At 50.1% G+C, this 14036-nt stretch overlaps 1 protein-coding gene across 1 annotated transcript in view; it reads left to right on the forward strand.

The window, feature by feature from the left end:
* The window catches only part of LOC119393119 (anionic trypsin-2-like), a 140638-nt gene that overhangs the window by 39858 nt on the left and 86744 nt on the right, over positions 1-14036 (forward strand). Inside the window, exon 3 of the mRNA XM_037659944.2 lies at positions 8880-8970. Coding sequence (XP_037515872.1) covers positions 8880-8970 — 91 coding nt within the window. The remainder of the gene's footprint in view (positions 1-8879; positions 8971-14036) is intronic.

A 14036-nucleotide genomic window follows, 5' to 3' on the forward strand; every position in this document is an offset into this window, starting at 1 on the left:
CTCCTGCTTCCTCAACTTCGGAAGGGAGTTGGCAAATCCGGTGACCAGTGTCATGCAATGCCAGCTCGGAGACGAGGAAGCACCAGCGGACTGTTCTGCTTACGCATCAAAGCTTCGGGACAGGCTTTGTCGAGCTCTCAGGAGAGCAAGGCAGAGTTTGGCATCGGCCAGGGCGGCGCAGAAGGCCCAGTATGACCGGAAACATCGCCACCTTTCATTTAAGGTAGGTGATCTTGTCCTGAAGCGCAACCACGCTCTTAGCGACGCGAGCAAGGGGTTCTCAGCCTCGCTCGCTCCTAAGTGGCTTGGTCCGTACCGAGTGGAGAAAGCTTGGACTCCGCTCGCGTACTTGCTGAAAGATCCCCTTTCGGGAAAACTCAGCCGTGCCCACATCGCAGACCTGAAAGCCTTTGCGTCGAGGTCTGACGAGCTCCCGCCAGCGCCCAGTGGCACTGCGCGCAAGCAACGGGGCACACCCGGGTCGGTGGACCGCATTCGGACCACGCACCGGTATAATCTGAGGAAGCGGGTCACCTTAGTGATTCCGCGCCGGACGGCGGACTTATTTCCGCAACCGAAGGCCCTCACCTTTACTGTCTAGCCTCAGTTGCCTAACTTCTTTACGGCCTGTGCTCGCAGAGAAGTGGGCCCCGCCCAGTTTGCTGCTATTTTTGTTTGTGTGAGTGTTCATGTTTACTTGATGTGTTTCTTTCGTATTTTTTTTTCAGCATATTGTGTGTCATGTTGTTTTGTTTACTTTTTCGCCGTGTTTTTTTTCCTTTTGCCTGCGGAAGGGGTCGTGAATACTGGTGCTTATGCGGGGGAGAGAGGTACGAAGGTACGCTACGCGCCTTCCATCGCGTGGCGCATTGGGAGAAGCCCGTCTTCGGTGCTGTGTGTGCGTGCGTGTGTGTGTACGTGCGTGGTGCACCTGTGCGTGCCCTGGAAGTGTGCGGCGTGGTGACGACACCATAGGAAACCACCTTCACCCTATCGCCGTGGACCCTGGAGGTGTTCGGGAACCCGCTGACGTCAGACGGACAGCCCGGCTGTGTCCTGCTCTCGGCCGTCGCCGAGAAGCCTTGCTGCCGTTTGCCTCACGGCTGCTGCGCGGGGCTAGCTGACATGGCAGCTGCGCCCGGCCCTCTGCCGACGCCGGGACGCCTTGCAGCCAATTTGGTTTGGCGTCAGGATTACGGCAGAAGGACCGGCTGTCCCAACGAGATTTTTGGTCATCCAGCCTGGAATTCGGGACCTCCGAATCACCACCGAAGTGGCGTTCGTCGGACTTGCGGGTCTGTCGTCGACTAGATCGACGAGCCGAAGGTGAGCCCGTTCCGGGCATGCGGACATCAAACAGGCCTCTTGCCTCGCACGCTGGCCAACAACATTACGCGCCGCCTCCCCTTCGCGCCGTGGACGCTCTCCCGCGTAGGCATCACGAACACTCGCCTTAATTTCTTTTACCCCCTTCCGTAGCACCATACTGTATAGTATAGTGTATTTCAAGTGTATTGTGTTATTATTTTTTTTCCTTTTTTATTTGTAGAGTAATTAGCAGCAGTTGTGGGCCTGGGCTGAGGTTAGCTGTTGCTCATTGCATAACGCCTTTGCATGCATGGGCGACGACCGGCTGCCTTTGCAGACCGGTATAGGGTGATTTAAGGAGAGGAGGGTGTGGGGATCCGAGGCGCGCCCGAAGCCACTGCGCGGGCATTTCGAATCCTTTCCCTCTCCCGTTCTCCCGTGACGGCAAGTGGCGCCATCTTGCGCTACGCGCCGACACTCGTGGTGGCGCTGCGCGCGGTCGGAGAGCCGCGAAATTCGGCGACTGACGCGCGGGCAGGCCGGGACGAACTCTCTCTCTCCTCGGACGCCGCTGGGTAAGCACGTATTTCTTTCCGGTCCAACGTCCCCTTTGGGAATCGCTGGACTGTAGCCTGCCTGGGTGCCTCGGCATCCTTGCAGGCGTGTTTACCTCAGTGTTAGCTCCGGTTCGTACGTGAAGCCAAAGAGCGGTGCCTAGTGCTCGTGCGCGGTCGTACCACGCCGAGTCGCACTTGCCGGAGGCCCACGCGTACGGAGATTGCCCTAACCCTCGCGACCAGCCCCAGTGGCCATCGCGAGAGTGCGCAGCATAGCCGCGAGGGACCTTTTCCCGAGCGGCGTGTCAAAGCTCGCCATTGCGAGCTGCGACGTGCTTCGCGGAACCCCTTGGTGTATCGTCCGCGCGGGAGGCCCTTTGCTTCCCCGTGCCCCGGGAGCGGACGTGTACAGTGTGTGTGTTGGGGTGCCGCAGAAGGCAAATAAAGTGTTTGTGTGTGTATGTTAGCTCGAACACTGTGTTTATGCTGCGCGGCGCTCAACGCCTTTGCTAGCTGAGCGCGTGCGGAGCGGTGCGCTAAACGTAAGCAGGCGACGGGACGGTAGACGCGGCCCTGTGGCTCGCTAAGCCTGAACCCGCGGTAGTCTTCGGCTCCGGTGAGCATCGAGGCTACCACAACCTCCAATGTAGCTCGGAGGGGACACTCCTTTTCCGCGTAATTATGCACCAAACATTCATGGCGTACGTGTATATTTGTGGTGGGCTTATAGATACTACTGAGGTACACCCGTCTTTTACTATAAACCCGCCTAACATTCAACGCCTTTTTAATTAGCGAATTTTGATTATCAGCTGGCACTCTGTCGCATGGGATGTATCCGCCTAAGCAGTACAGTGCGTGAGTCTGTAAAATGCACCTAATCGTACACGAACCACGAGCGGCCGTGCACGAACGCTTCAGCAGCACACATTCAGCAACACCGGCGAAGAATCGCGCCGCCCCGCCGGTATACCGCGTTGTTGCCGACGGCGTCGCTAGGCCTCTCGCAGGAGTACGGCACGGCTATACGACGAACGGCAGCTCGCGATCACAAAATGCTTGCTGCTGTGCAGTTTTCGTCGCCGTTATTTTACACACACAATAAAAAACAGGTGTCCGCTATCCGCGTTAAGCTACGGAGCGATGCACTTACAACGAACGAGACGGCTCGTAGTCGCGGTTCCTGTTGCTCGCAGTGCAGCGGCGGCCGCATGTTGGTTCAATCTATCTCGTATCGGCGCTCGCCTTCTCGCTATACGTTTGACAACGGTGGTTGCATGGCACAAAGAGACAATTTAAACTTACTCATTCCAGCAGCTTTTATTTTCTGTCAAACATATTCTTTGCTTCACCGGTGGCCGGTGCGAGCTCGTATATAGAACTCGCCATGGCGACCGGTGTGGCTGTGCGAGTTCGCTACGCGCCGCCGGCTTGGTACCGACGACGTAGCGAAGCCTTCTTACCGCTTAGAAGTTGCAGCCGGTGAAACATCGGTTCGGTGACACTCCGAGAAGCAAGCGTTGCCGGTGGTCGGGGCGAGCGCTTCGCCGGCGCAGCTCTCACACCGGCCGCCGGCCAGCTTGATGCCGACGACGTAGCGAAGCCTACTTTTTACTGCTTCGAAGTTTTAGCCCGTGAAACTTCAGAAACAACCCGCTGACGATCGCAACAGCTTACTTTTGTTACCGATTAAATTATTCTTCGCAGTTCTTCGTAACTCGGCACGTTGAAGCGAGGTATCCGTGGCGTGTCGGGGGCTTGCACTCGTGTGCATGGGCACTGCCGCTTGACGGGAGAATAAACACGGGACAGCCAGCTCGATGTGTTCGCGGTCGGACGCTGGCGCGAGTTGAACTTGTCTTTGACCAGAACGGTTTAGTGGAGAAAATAGTCCTGCACGTCTACACAAACCAACTGGCCGTTGCAAATCCTCGCTGCAAATCGTCGCCGCAAACAGATGCCCGTACACACACGCACATTCACACACGCACGCACATCACGACCAAAAATGGTTTCTAAAACTCCCATAGGGTGTTTCTAATAACGTGACACGCACGTCACGACCAAAAATACTTTTTAAACCTCCCATAGGGAGTTTCTAACCACGTGATCTAAAACTCCGTGGGGAGTTTAACAGGGTCATGTCGTTCATAAACTCCCTCATTAAGCAAGGGGCGTTTTACGACGACATGTGCCGACTTCACGCCGCTGCCACGGAGTAAATGATTGGGGCATGGGGGTTTTAGGGGCTCATATGCTGGAAAAGCCCCCATCTCGGCTAATTTTCGTTTACAGTGTACCATAGGTTAGGACATTTGCAATTCAATTTCAGGATTAAAAGACGCAAAGCTAATGAAAGAATACAAGTCACAAACAAAAAATTACACCATCTCCCGCTAAAGGGGACAATGAGGCGATGCGAAGCCGGAGCACTTGCACGATCGCGTTCCGTTGGCGTTCGTTGGGCATGCTACCGACCTCGCGTCGTGGAACGCGAAGAGGGACGCTACGCGCGTCGTATCTTCCATCTAGCCTGGCCGTTAATTCTCACAGGGCGAGCGGGGAACGCGGTCGACAGGCGGGCGAGAAGGAAGCAGCGTAGGAGAGGAGAGAGAAGGGGAGGGGACGCGCATGCGCTCGAGCTCATCGCGGCGTTGCGCAGGAGAGAATTTCGGCATGTCTAGCCCGCGTTTCAGAGGAAGAGTGGAAAGGGGGAGGGGAGGGAGAGGGAGAGGGAAAGTGGAAAGAGGGAAAGTGGAGAGGGAAAGTGAGGAGGGAATGTGGAGAGGGGAAGGAGAGAGGGAAAGTGGAGAGGGGGAGGGGAGAGGGAAAGAGGAGAGGGGAAGGGGAGAGGGTGAGTGGTGAGGAGGTGTGTGGAGAGGGTATGCGCATGCGCAGTAAGGGTGGTCACGCCGCACACCACCACCACCGGATTGAGCTTGGCCTTAAGATACTTCGTATCTAAAAAATTACACCATCTCCCGCTAAAGGGGACCATGAGGCGATGCGAAGCCGGAGCACTTGCACGATCGCGTTGCGTTGGCGTTCGCTGGGCATGCTACCGACCTCGCGTCGTGAAACGCGAAGAGGAACACTACGCGCGTCGTGTCTTCGCTCTTGCCTGACCGTTAATTCTCACAGGGCGTGCGGGGAACGTCGACAGGCGCGCGAGAGAGAGGCAGCGTAGGAGAGGAGAGAGAGAGAGAGAGGGGGAGGGGACACGAATGCGATGGCCCTCATCGCGGCGCTGCGCAGGAGAGAATTTCGGCATGTAGAGCCCGCATTTCAGAGAAGCCAACCGAGGCAAGCGCTGGACTGAACGCGCGCAGCGCTCTGCCATTTGAAGGAGAGGAGACTAGAGGAGGAGAGTAGCGTATGCACTGTTAGAGCAGAAGCGAGAACGCAGGAGAAGCGCAAGGAGGTGCTGGTAGAGAAGTGGAGAGAGTAACGCGTAGCTGTTGGAGAGAGGGAAGGAGGAGAGTAGCGCATGCGTAGTGTGAGTGCGGACCACAACGCTGCGTGCGGATGACCACGCCGCCTTAGATACCCCCGAGAAAGAGATACTTCGCATCTAAAAGTTTACTGTGAGTGCTGCTTTAAGACTTGTTCATAACTTCTATTTAACCAATTTCACTGGTTAAGTGTTATAGAAGACTCCGACATACTTCTGCAGATATTCCTGCAGTGCGTTTCAAGAAATTTGCCTTTTGGAAACGCACAACAATATTTAGTGTTCTGGGAGAAATTGGCTCTTTAGCAGACTTCCAGAGCGTGCAGTCGCAGGGCGTCAGGACTCCTGGCAGGCCATTTTAGGGAGCCGCGAAGCCCCCACCAGCGTCCTAGAAAATGTGTCCCGAATAAGGTATGAATCTACAACTTTCGTGGAGGTCGTCCACTGCATTCTTTTGCTTGAACGTAGACATGAAAGTTTGCACGTGCGGGAGTGGATTGTCTCCCTGTCCTCCGAATTCGCCACCTTCTCTTTCTCGGACTCTCCTTCCTCGCCGGGAGTTCCCGGGATCAGGTCTCTCCGAGTGTGGGAGCCGAGCGCTGACATTGTGCGGTGCGCTCGTGATCCGATTGCACATCGTCCTCGACTAGGCACTCCCCAGATGTATTGTGTGGTTCCTTTACCCTCTCTCTCAGGTGGGGCCCCGAGACGGCGAGACACCGGATTGGCGGGAGCGGCTGTCATCTCTCCTCGAGTATCCCAGTGTTTGCAGACGCAGGGCTTTAAAAAACCGAGGACTTTTGTGAAAATTTTCCTTCGTTCCTTTATTCATTCTCTTATATACCACTAAGTAAGGAAATCTCTGTCATCTCGTACGAACGCCTCTCCTCTTTGCAAAAGTTGGACGATGGGTACGACGATGGGGGCCAGCTACCAAAGTCAAGACCCGCCGGACCAGAGTCCCAACACTGCATGAGGCACACAGCGGGCAGGCGCATCGCCCACTCTTGAATGACCAATCCGAGGTGTAGGCGGAGTCGGTTCTGATGCGGTACAACAGCGTCGCTTCTTCACGAGCAAGTCCGTGGATCACCCATGCTTGATGAAGAATCTTATGGATTGCCCTGAAGTGACTTCGGATTACATCTTTGTAGTTCTGATAAATCTTGGGAGCTCTTACTTTTGGGACACGTGTCCGCGCTTTGTATGCACGAGCAGAAGCTGTTTCATTGCCTTGAATTCCAACGTGGGATAGTATCCACAGAAACTTTACATTAAAGCTCTTGCCGATCAGGTGTTTAATGAGTGTCAGAGATTGCCTTGTAAACTTTTCCTGAGGTATGCCGCGATGCAGTCGTAACGGTGACTTTGAGCCCGTCAGCACTACTACGTCTAGGGCAGAACAGGATCGCAACTTTCGCAAAGCCGCGGTGACTGCGGCAATGTCTAGTGTTGTGGACGAAACGGCACGATCCAGGCGAGACGATCCACGCCAAGGGTGGGTATGCAGAATGCCACTCCACAGCTATCCGCCTGCGTGCACACTGATCTGTCTGTGTACACTTGTAGGTGACCGCGGCACGTGGTGCTCAAGTGGTCTAGCACTAGGAACTTTGCTTCCGCAGCTGAAATGGGTACACTGAAGTTGCAGGTGATGTCCGCAAAAGACCATAGCGGGTCGAGACGGCTCCGTGTAGGCTATTTAAAAGCTAAGCATTGATATGTGTTTAGCACCGCGTAGAAATGTGATCCGGTTCTTGCTCTCAGCTACCGGAGAAGCGGCGTCGTGCATCCAGGCTCGACAGCTGCGTGAAAAAGGCCTGAGATGCCAAAAGGCGGAGCCTTACATGTTTACCAGTTTCCTTACATGTGTTACACGATGTCGCTGGTTTGCAAGTCACCAATCGCTAGAGTGGCAGCACACAACGCAGCTATGGCAATTCATGGTATCCTAGAAAAGAAACATCGACATAAACACTCGCGCAGCGCACGTGAACACGGAGCACGTTGTAACACAGGCAGACGCTGCTCACTGCCCACCGGAGGTATAATGACGTAGAATGGACATATCAAATCAGATCAGTCGCCGGTGCTACGTGTAATAGAACAATGCTACGTAGGACGGAAGCGGTAAGTTGTAAACTCGTTTGGTTGCACCGCTGAGATCTGTAGCGATTCGCATGTTTATAGTCTTGTGATAAATTACATACTTGACGCAGAGAGCGTCAATCGGTCTGCAAATGAGCCATATTACTTGCTTTAATCGGTTGAGTGCATGTGTACAAAATCGTCAAAACCGTTTCAGTGTCCCTTTCAACTCGCATACAGGCTTAACATCACGTACGCCAGATCGAAACATGTTCAGAAGAAAACAATTTGCTTCATGTATATTGCGTGAAGTCGAGAGGGAAGAAATAATTGCGGGAACAGAAGCATGCACCGACCAAAATTTTTAACATGAAAGTGTTTTATGCCGGGGTCCACGAAGACTTCACTGACGTATTTCCGTCATGGATATGACGTTGTAAAATGTACACTAAGAGATGACAAAGAAAAAACTAGAAGTTCCGTCGCTTGGAATCGAACACTAGACCCCGCGCTCCACAGCGCGCAGCGCTAAATGACTCGGCGTACGTTCTTCGACACACTAACGGCGAGCTATCGATATACACTATTTACCGCTAGTGGTATTCAGAGCTCGGTGGCACTTCAGCGTGCTCTCGTTATCATTAGGGAGATGGCGCGAAGGACGCGCTTTACCAGTCGCAGCCCCGCTCGTTGCGATGCGCGCGCCCTACAAGGCGTTGTTGCCCGTGCGCGCGCTTATCTCGTGATGGCGATGGTTTGTACATCTTGTGCGCTCACTGCAAATGTTGCGTTGAAGTTACAGAGCGCACGAAGGTCACTTTGCTCGCTACAGCGGCCGCGTTTGCGAAAGGAACACGCTACTAAAACACAAAAAAGTAACAACTATGATAGTCGTTAGTTCGCGCTCGTCCTGAGTATACATGTGCGTTCGTTTCTTGCGTCCTTGTTTGCGTTTGACGGTGCTATAGCTGCCAAACACCAATATATATTGTACCAAACCCTTATATACCAATGCACAATAAACGCTCAACTACCTCTATGAAGACACGTTTCACTTTCGTGTTATACTGATTCCTATGACGGAGGGATCAGCCAGGTTTTTTTTTTCAACTTGGTGTTTCAGCATATATTTGCTGCTTAACATAAGCCACTCTGTGCTATAATGTAGCGAATTATTGGCAGTTGATTAAACGGAACGGGAACCTACTTAGTATCCGACAGGGTTCAGATGACATGACGAAATTTCAAATAATCGATAAAGCTTAACTGCTTTACTAGGTTCAGGTTTAATTGCGGAAAGCTCCCACACGTATACGAAGTACCAGACTATTTACCGTGCACTGCTGAAATAGTGAATTGAGCGTATAACCGCCGATGTCGTTGTAGCCCACAAATTACAATTGAGGCATATATTTTAATTTATTGTTCGCAATTCAGACCATAAGGCCGGGACGTCGTTTTTCTGGTCCATGTAGTCGAAGGAACATATCGAGGTACATCTTCCGCCTCGGAGACTACAACAAAAGTGTCATGGAGCCAGGCGAGGTCCACTCCAAAGGGGACATGGTGAGTCATTTCTTCCAGTATGTTTAACAGGCTAAATCAAACGGCTTATTCGCTTTGAAAACAAATCACAACAACGTATGACGATCTAATAATAATTACAGTGACAGTATTGCATCACATTTCTGAAGGCGCTAGTTCTCGAAGGTAACCAGAATGTGTAATAAACACAGAAAATTCAAGGGTTGTATTCTCAACCAGAGCATATCCCCATTGACACTAGGTAGGTAATTGTGCTCTCCTCTGATTGGAGCTTGACTTTCCGACTGACTACGAGAGGGATATGTTGTAGGTCCGTAACGGTGTCTTTGACTATAGTGGATGAAAGTACTGCGATGGAACTGGATGGAAAAAAATGCCAGCCAGTACCACGCCGTGAGAACTGTCGGACAGTGAAGCTGTCACCCCATTCGTGAGGCATTACATTTTGCTCCTAAGTTTCGGCAAGGTCTTCACTACCCTATCACAAAAAAATTTAGGCAGCTTCGCACTAGTGGTGCCAAGCATGAAAGAACAACGGAGCTTGGCAGCCTTCCTTGCTTCTGTTTGGTTTTCTTTCTTTATTCATCTCTTTCTTTCTTCTTCTCTCTCTGTGTTTTTTCTGTCTTTCTTGTGTGTGTTTATTTCTATTGCTTTCTGTATCTCCCTCTCTCTAACATATATATATATATATATATATATATATATATATATATATATATATATATATATATATATATATATATATATATATCGGTGAAGCTTTGGAAGGCAGAAACTGAATATCCTGATAATTTTTACTGAAGTGAAAACATGTTAGCGACAATGTATTTCATTTTCTGCGGATGTGTGTTTTCTGCATATATTTGATGGCGACGCCGCAAACAAAGTTAGATGAATGTAGCGCCCGTCCTGTCTCTCTCGTTCTGGCGAATTGTCTTGTTTTCGCGCACAAACACACACAAACACACACACACACACACACACACACACACACACACACACACACACACACACACACACACACACACATCGTTTTCTTTCCCTTCCTACCTTTCATTCTCATTCTTTATATGTTATGCTTCACTATTTCCGCTTCTCATCACCCTCACTTCCCTTTTCCACCCTCTTGCTATACTATTCTGTACAAGGTTATGGTATGCTCTGCTAACGTGCCTGGATAGCCGAGTGGCTACGACGCTCGCCTTCGGATCGTGGGTAGGCGGGTTCGAATGCCGCCTACCGTTGTCAGAAAGGAAGGGGAGCTTGGCACTCGAAAGCACCATGTCCCAGAGTTTATAACACTCATCAACCCCTCATCATCCAAATTCGTCCGCTCTGGCAGGGTTCCCTCACCAAGTAATTTTAAGGGCGAAGCTCCTTAAAGCGGCACCCGTTCGTCCCCGTCGTAGTGCGTAACCAGTCTTAACGCTAGTACGAGATCTTGACCTCCAATGTGGTGCCGGTGGGAGATTTCTCCTGTGAGTTGTTGAACAATAAAAAATTCGCAGCGTGCGCGTTAACTAAAAGCCGAATTCTTCTGTCTCTCATTCCCCATTAGCAGCCATTCGCATGTTCCAGTAGGAAACGTTAGTAGAAGTAGAAGTGTAAGTGTTAGCTAATAGCCGACTTCTTCTGTCTCTAATTCCCATTAGCAGCCATTGTTTACCTCCAAGGTAGTGCCTGGTGAGATTTCTCCTGTGCGTGATTAAACAATAAAAATTTTGTTCAAAACGCCGTTGATTGATGAAATAAACCAACGAAAGACGCCAGATGTTTTCTAAAAGCAAAACGAAAAGACGCCAGATGTTTCTAAAGCAAAACGAAAAGACGCCAGCTGCTTAACGAAAGACGCCAGATGTTTCTCCTCTCCTAAAGTCCCCCCCCCCCTCTATCTTGCCTCGCGGCGCAGCGGCGCAGACGCAGGCAGCGTCTCGAGGCAGCGTCGCGGCAGCGTCTTGATTGAAAAAACCGTCCACTCGCGCTGCACAACCGTTCAGTGACCACCCCGTATATATAGGCACTGGATTTTGACCTCCAAGGTAGTGCGCGTGTGCGATTTCTCCTGTGCGTGATTAAACAATGAAAATTCACAGCGTACATGTAAAATTAAAGTGAGCTGCAAGTCGTCATAACTCTCATCGAACCTTTAGTATAAAAGCGCCCGATCTCACGTCGGTGATGATGTACTGGGCAGAATTCACTGGAAGATTCACGGTTTACCGATGAACCTACGCAGCTTCGCCCACTCATCATCATTCACTCCGTGGATATGCTGTGATTTTTTTGTTGCCACGAATGCTACAAAACGTGCAAAGAAAAGCTGTGTCTTTTTCCCGCGCCGAAAGACGAAAAGCGACTGCAGTTGTGGAGAAATGCAATTCCACGGAAAGACCGCCAGCTACAGTCCTCCAACATACATACGATAACGTGAAAACCAAATGATTTTTTTTTACTCTTACACTCGCCAGTGGGAATTTTCACGCTTTCGAAAAAAAAAAAATACACGCGCGTCTCTTGCAATCGGCACCCTGTGACAGTCATATCGGAACTACCCGCGCCGATTAAAAAATTTTACGCTTCATAAAGCCTGGCGCTCTTACTCTAGCGGTCGAAGCTGGCAGACAACCACTACAAGCTAGTAAAAGCACAAACAACCGTTTAAAGCCAGAAAATTAGCTAGAGAAACCGGTTTTAACAGCACAGCGAGAGCTTGCGGTGCGCGTCTTTCGGCCCAAAAACTCGTCGCGAACCCAGCGACGACCGCGAGCAACTCGAGCAGTACGGCGACGCGCTCGCGGCGCTCGATGGGCCACCTGTTTTATTATACCACCGTGGTTTTGGCGGAGCCGTGGCCTCCGTGACTACTTCTGGCTGCGCACGTTGGTGGAACTGATCGCGAAGGCTATGCTTTTACAGAGCTGATGGCGCCGATGACGCGGCACAACGAAGTTGACGTCACCGCCTTCGCTCAGCAGTTCAAGACCCCCGCGGCTGCAGCCGCTGTTCTTTTGTCAAGAAATGCCATTTGCGTTCACTTCTGTGAACTCTTACATTGGTTTTCGAATTCAGCAAGGATCAAATTATGATTACACATTCCAAAGTCATTAAAAAAAATTGGCCGCGTATCTGCGTGCTCCGCTGCAAATGCCGTGTAAAGACGATAGAGGAGGCGCTGCGTCTACGCTGCGTGAGATATGGACGCCATCTGGCAATACATCGGGAAACATGAGCTTGTGCGGAGGGTTTCCTTCCTCCGTGGCAGAGAGCGTTCGTCGGCGCGCATAGAATGGCATTTTCAGCGCAGCCGCAGCTTAAGAAACTAGGGTCTTTAGAATTATGTATCTATGCATTTTCTATTAAAGGAACACACCACCGAATACTTACCTAGTGATGTTGCGCCTCAGATATACGTAATATTTAATTTTTGATCGACAACGTTCACAAGTATGAACAGCCGTACCAGTTCAATGTGGGTGGGTGGTAAGCAAGTGGTTCACCTTTGGCCGGGTGGCTGAATCGGGTGGCAGACAGACAAACAGAAAGACAGACCAAAATTTCTGCGTTCAAGTTCCCGAAGAAAGACTATCGTCTTTAAAAGTGTTTCAGCTTCCCTTTAACGCTCCTAAATTTTGCTTCAGTTTGAAAACTGGCCTTGAGACGCGCACCAAAAAGTGGCCCATTTCTGTACCCACTGGCAGTGTGGAACGCTGGGAGACGATGATGATGATGGTGGTGGTGGTGAGGTCATACCCTTTGTAACGGGCGGGCACATTTTTGCACCCTAGTCGATGATATACTAACTAGAAACACAGAAAAATAAATATAGAGAAGTGCCGAAAGAAAAAGTAAAAAATGACACAAAGAGTAAAGAAAAAAACAAACAAACTACCGTCATCAAAGGGACACTAGTGGAAAAGCAAGGTGGCCTCAGAGATCAACAGAAAAAAGAAAGATCAAAGAAAAAAGAAACCTTCTCATTGAAAGAAAAACTGTGTGCTATTACCAAGGAATTACAAAAGAAAACGACGGCAGCAAAGCAGATGTTTTTTGAGTCTTTCAACACGCGGTTGCAAATCAACTCGAAGGAATTCTGGAAATATGAAAAACGTAACGGGATAGATAAGGTCTCTGTACCACCGCTTGAGCAAGGCGACTAAATAATAGAGGATAGCCTTAATAAAGCCAATTTTTCTAATAACTTCATGCCTCCGTTTTTCCTTAAACGTGTTGTATGAGCTACCACCTTACCATAGCAATGTGAAGATACAAGATATGGAAGACATAGTGATTGATGAAGGTGGAATCACCGCCCTTCTGGGACGGTTGGAGCCTTCCAAAGCAGCCGGCCCTGATGGACTGTCATGCGGCCTCCTGAAGTTGTGCGCGCAATTTATCGCTCCATATTTAAGAGTACTGTATTCTAAATCATTATTAACAGGCTGCCTTCCAAATGAATGGAAACAGGCTTGTGTTGTGCCCATTCATAAATTGGGGCCCCCGCAATATGTATGTAATTACAGATCCATATCACTAACAAGCATATTATGCAAGACCATCGAACACATTTTATACACTAGCTCTTGGATGTGGGCGCGAAAAGATTTTATACACTAGGATTATGACGCACATTAACGCTAATTTCTTGATTAACCCTAAACAATATGGCTTTAGACAGGATGTATCTTGTGTCACGCAGTTAACTGAATTTGTTCACGATGTGTGCGAAGTGCTAGACCGAGAAAATTGTGTAGATTCTGTGTTTATTGACTTCAAGAACGCCTTTGATGTTGTGGATCACGATCTTTTAGTTTGCAAACTGCATTGTTTCAACATTAATCTCCAAGTATTCGCTAGGATAAAGGAGTACCTCACACTGCGATCACAGTACGTAGTAATAAATGGAGCGAGCTCGGATGTCATTGAAGTAACCTCCGGCGTCCCTCAGTGGTCGGTACTTGGTCCCTTGTTGTTTTTAATTTTTATTAATGATGTGTCTTCAAATGTTTTGTCAACGATGAGATTATTTGCTGACGATTGTGTTGTGTACCGCAAAATAACCTGTTCAGGTTATGCTAAACATTTGCAAA

The sequence above is a fragment of the Rhipicephalus sanguineus genome, chromosome 5 (assembly GCF_013339695.2).
Source record: "Rhipicephalus sanguineus isolate Rsan-2018 chromosome 5, BIME_Rsan_1.4, whole genome shotgun sequence".
Lineage (NCBI taxonomy): Eukaryota > Metazoa > Arthropoda > Arachnida > Ixodida > Ixodidae > Rhipicephalus > Rhipicephalus sanguineus.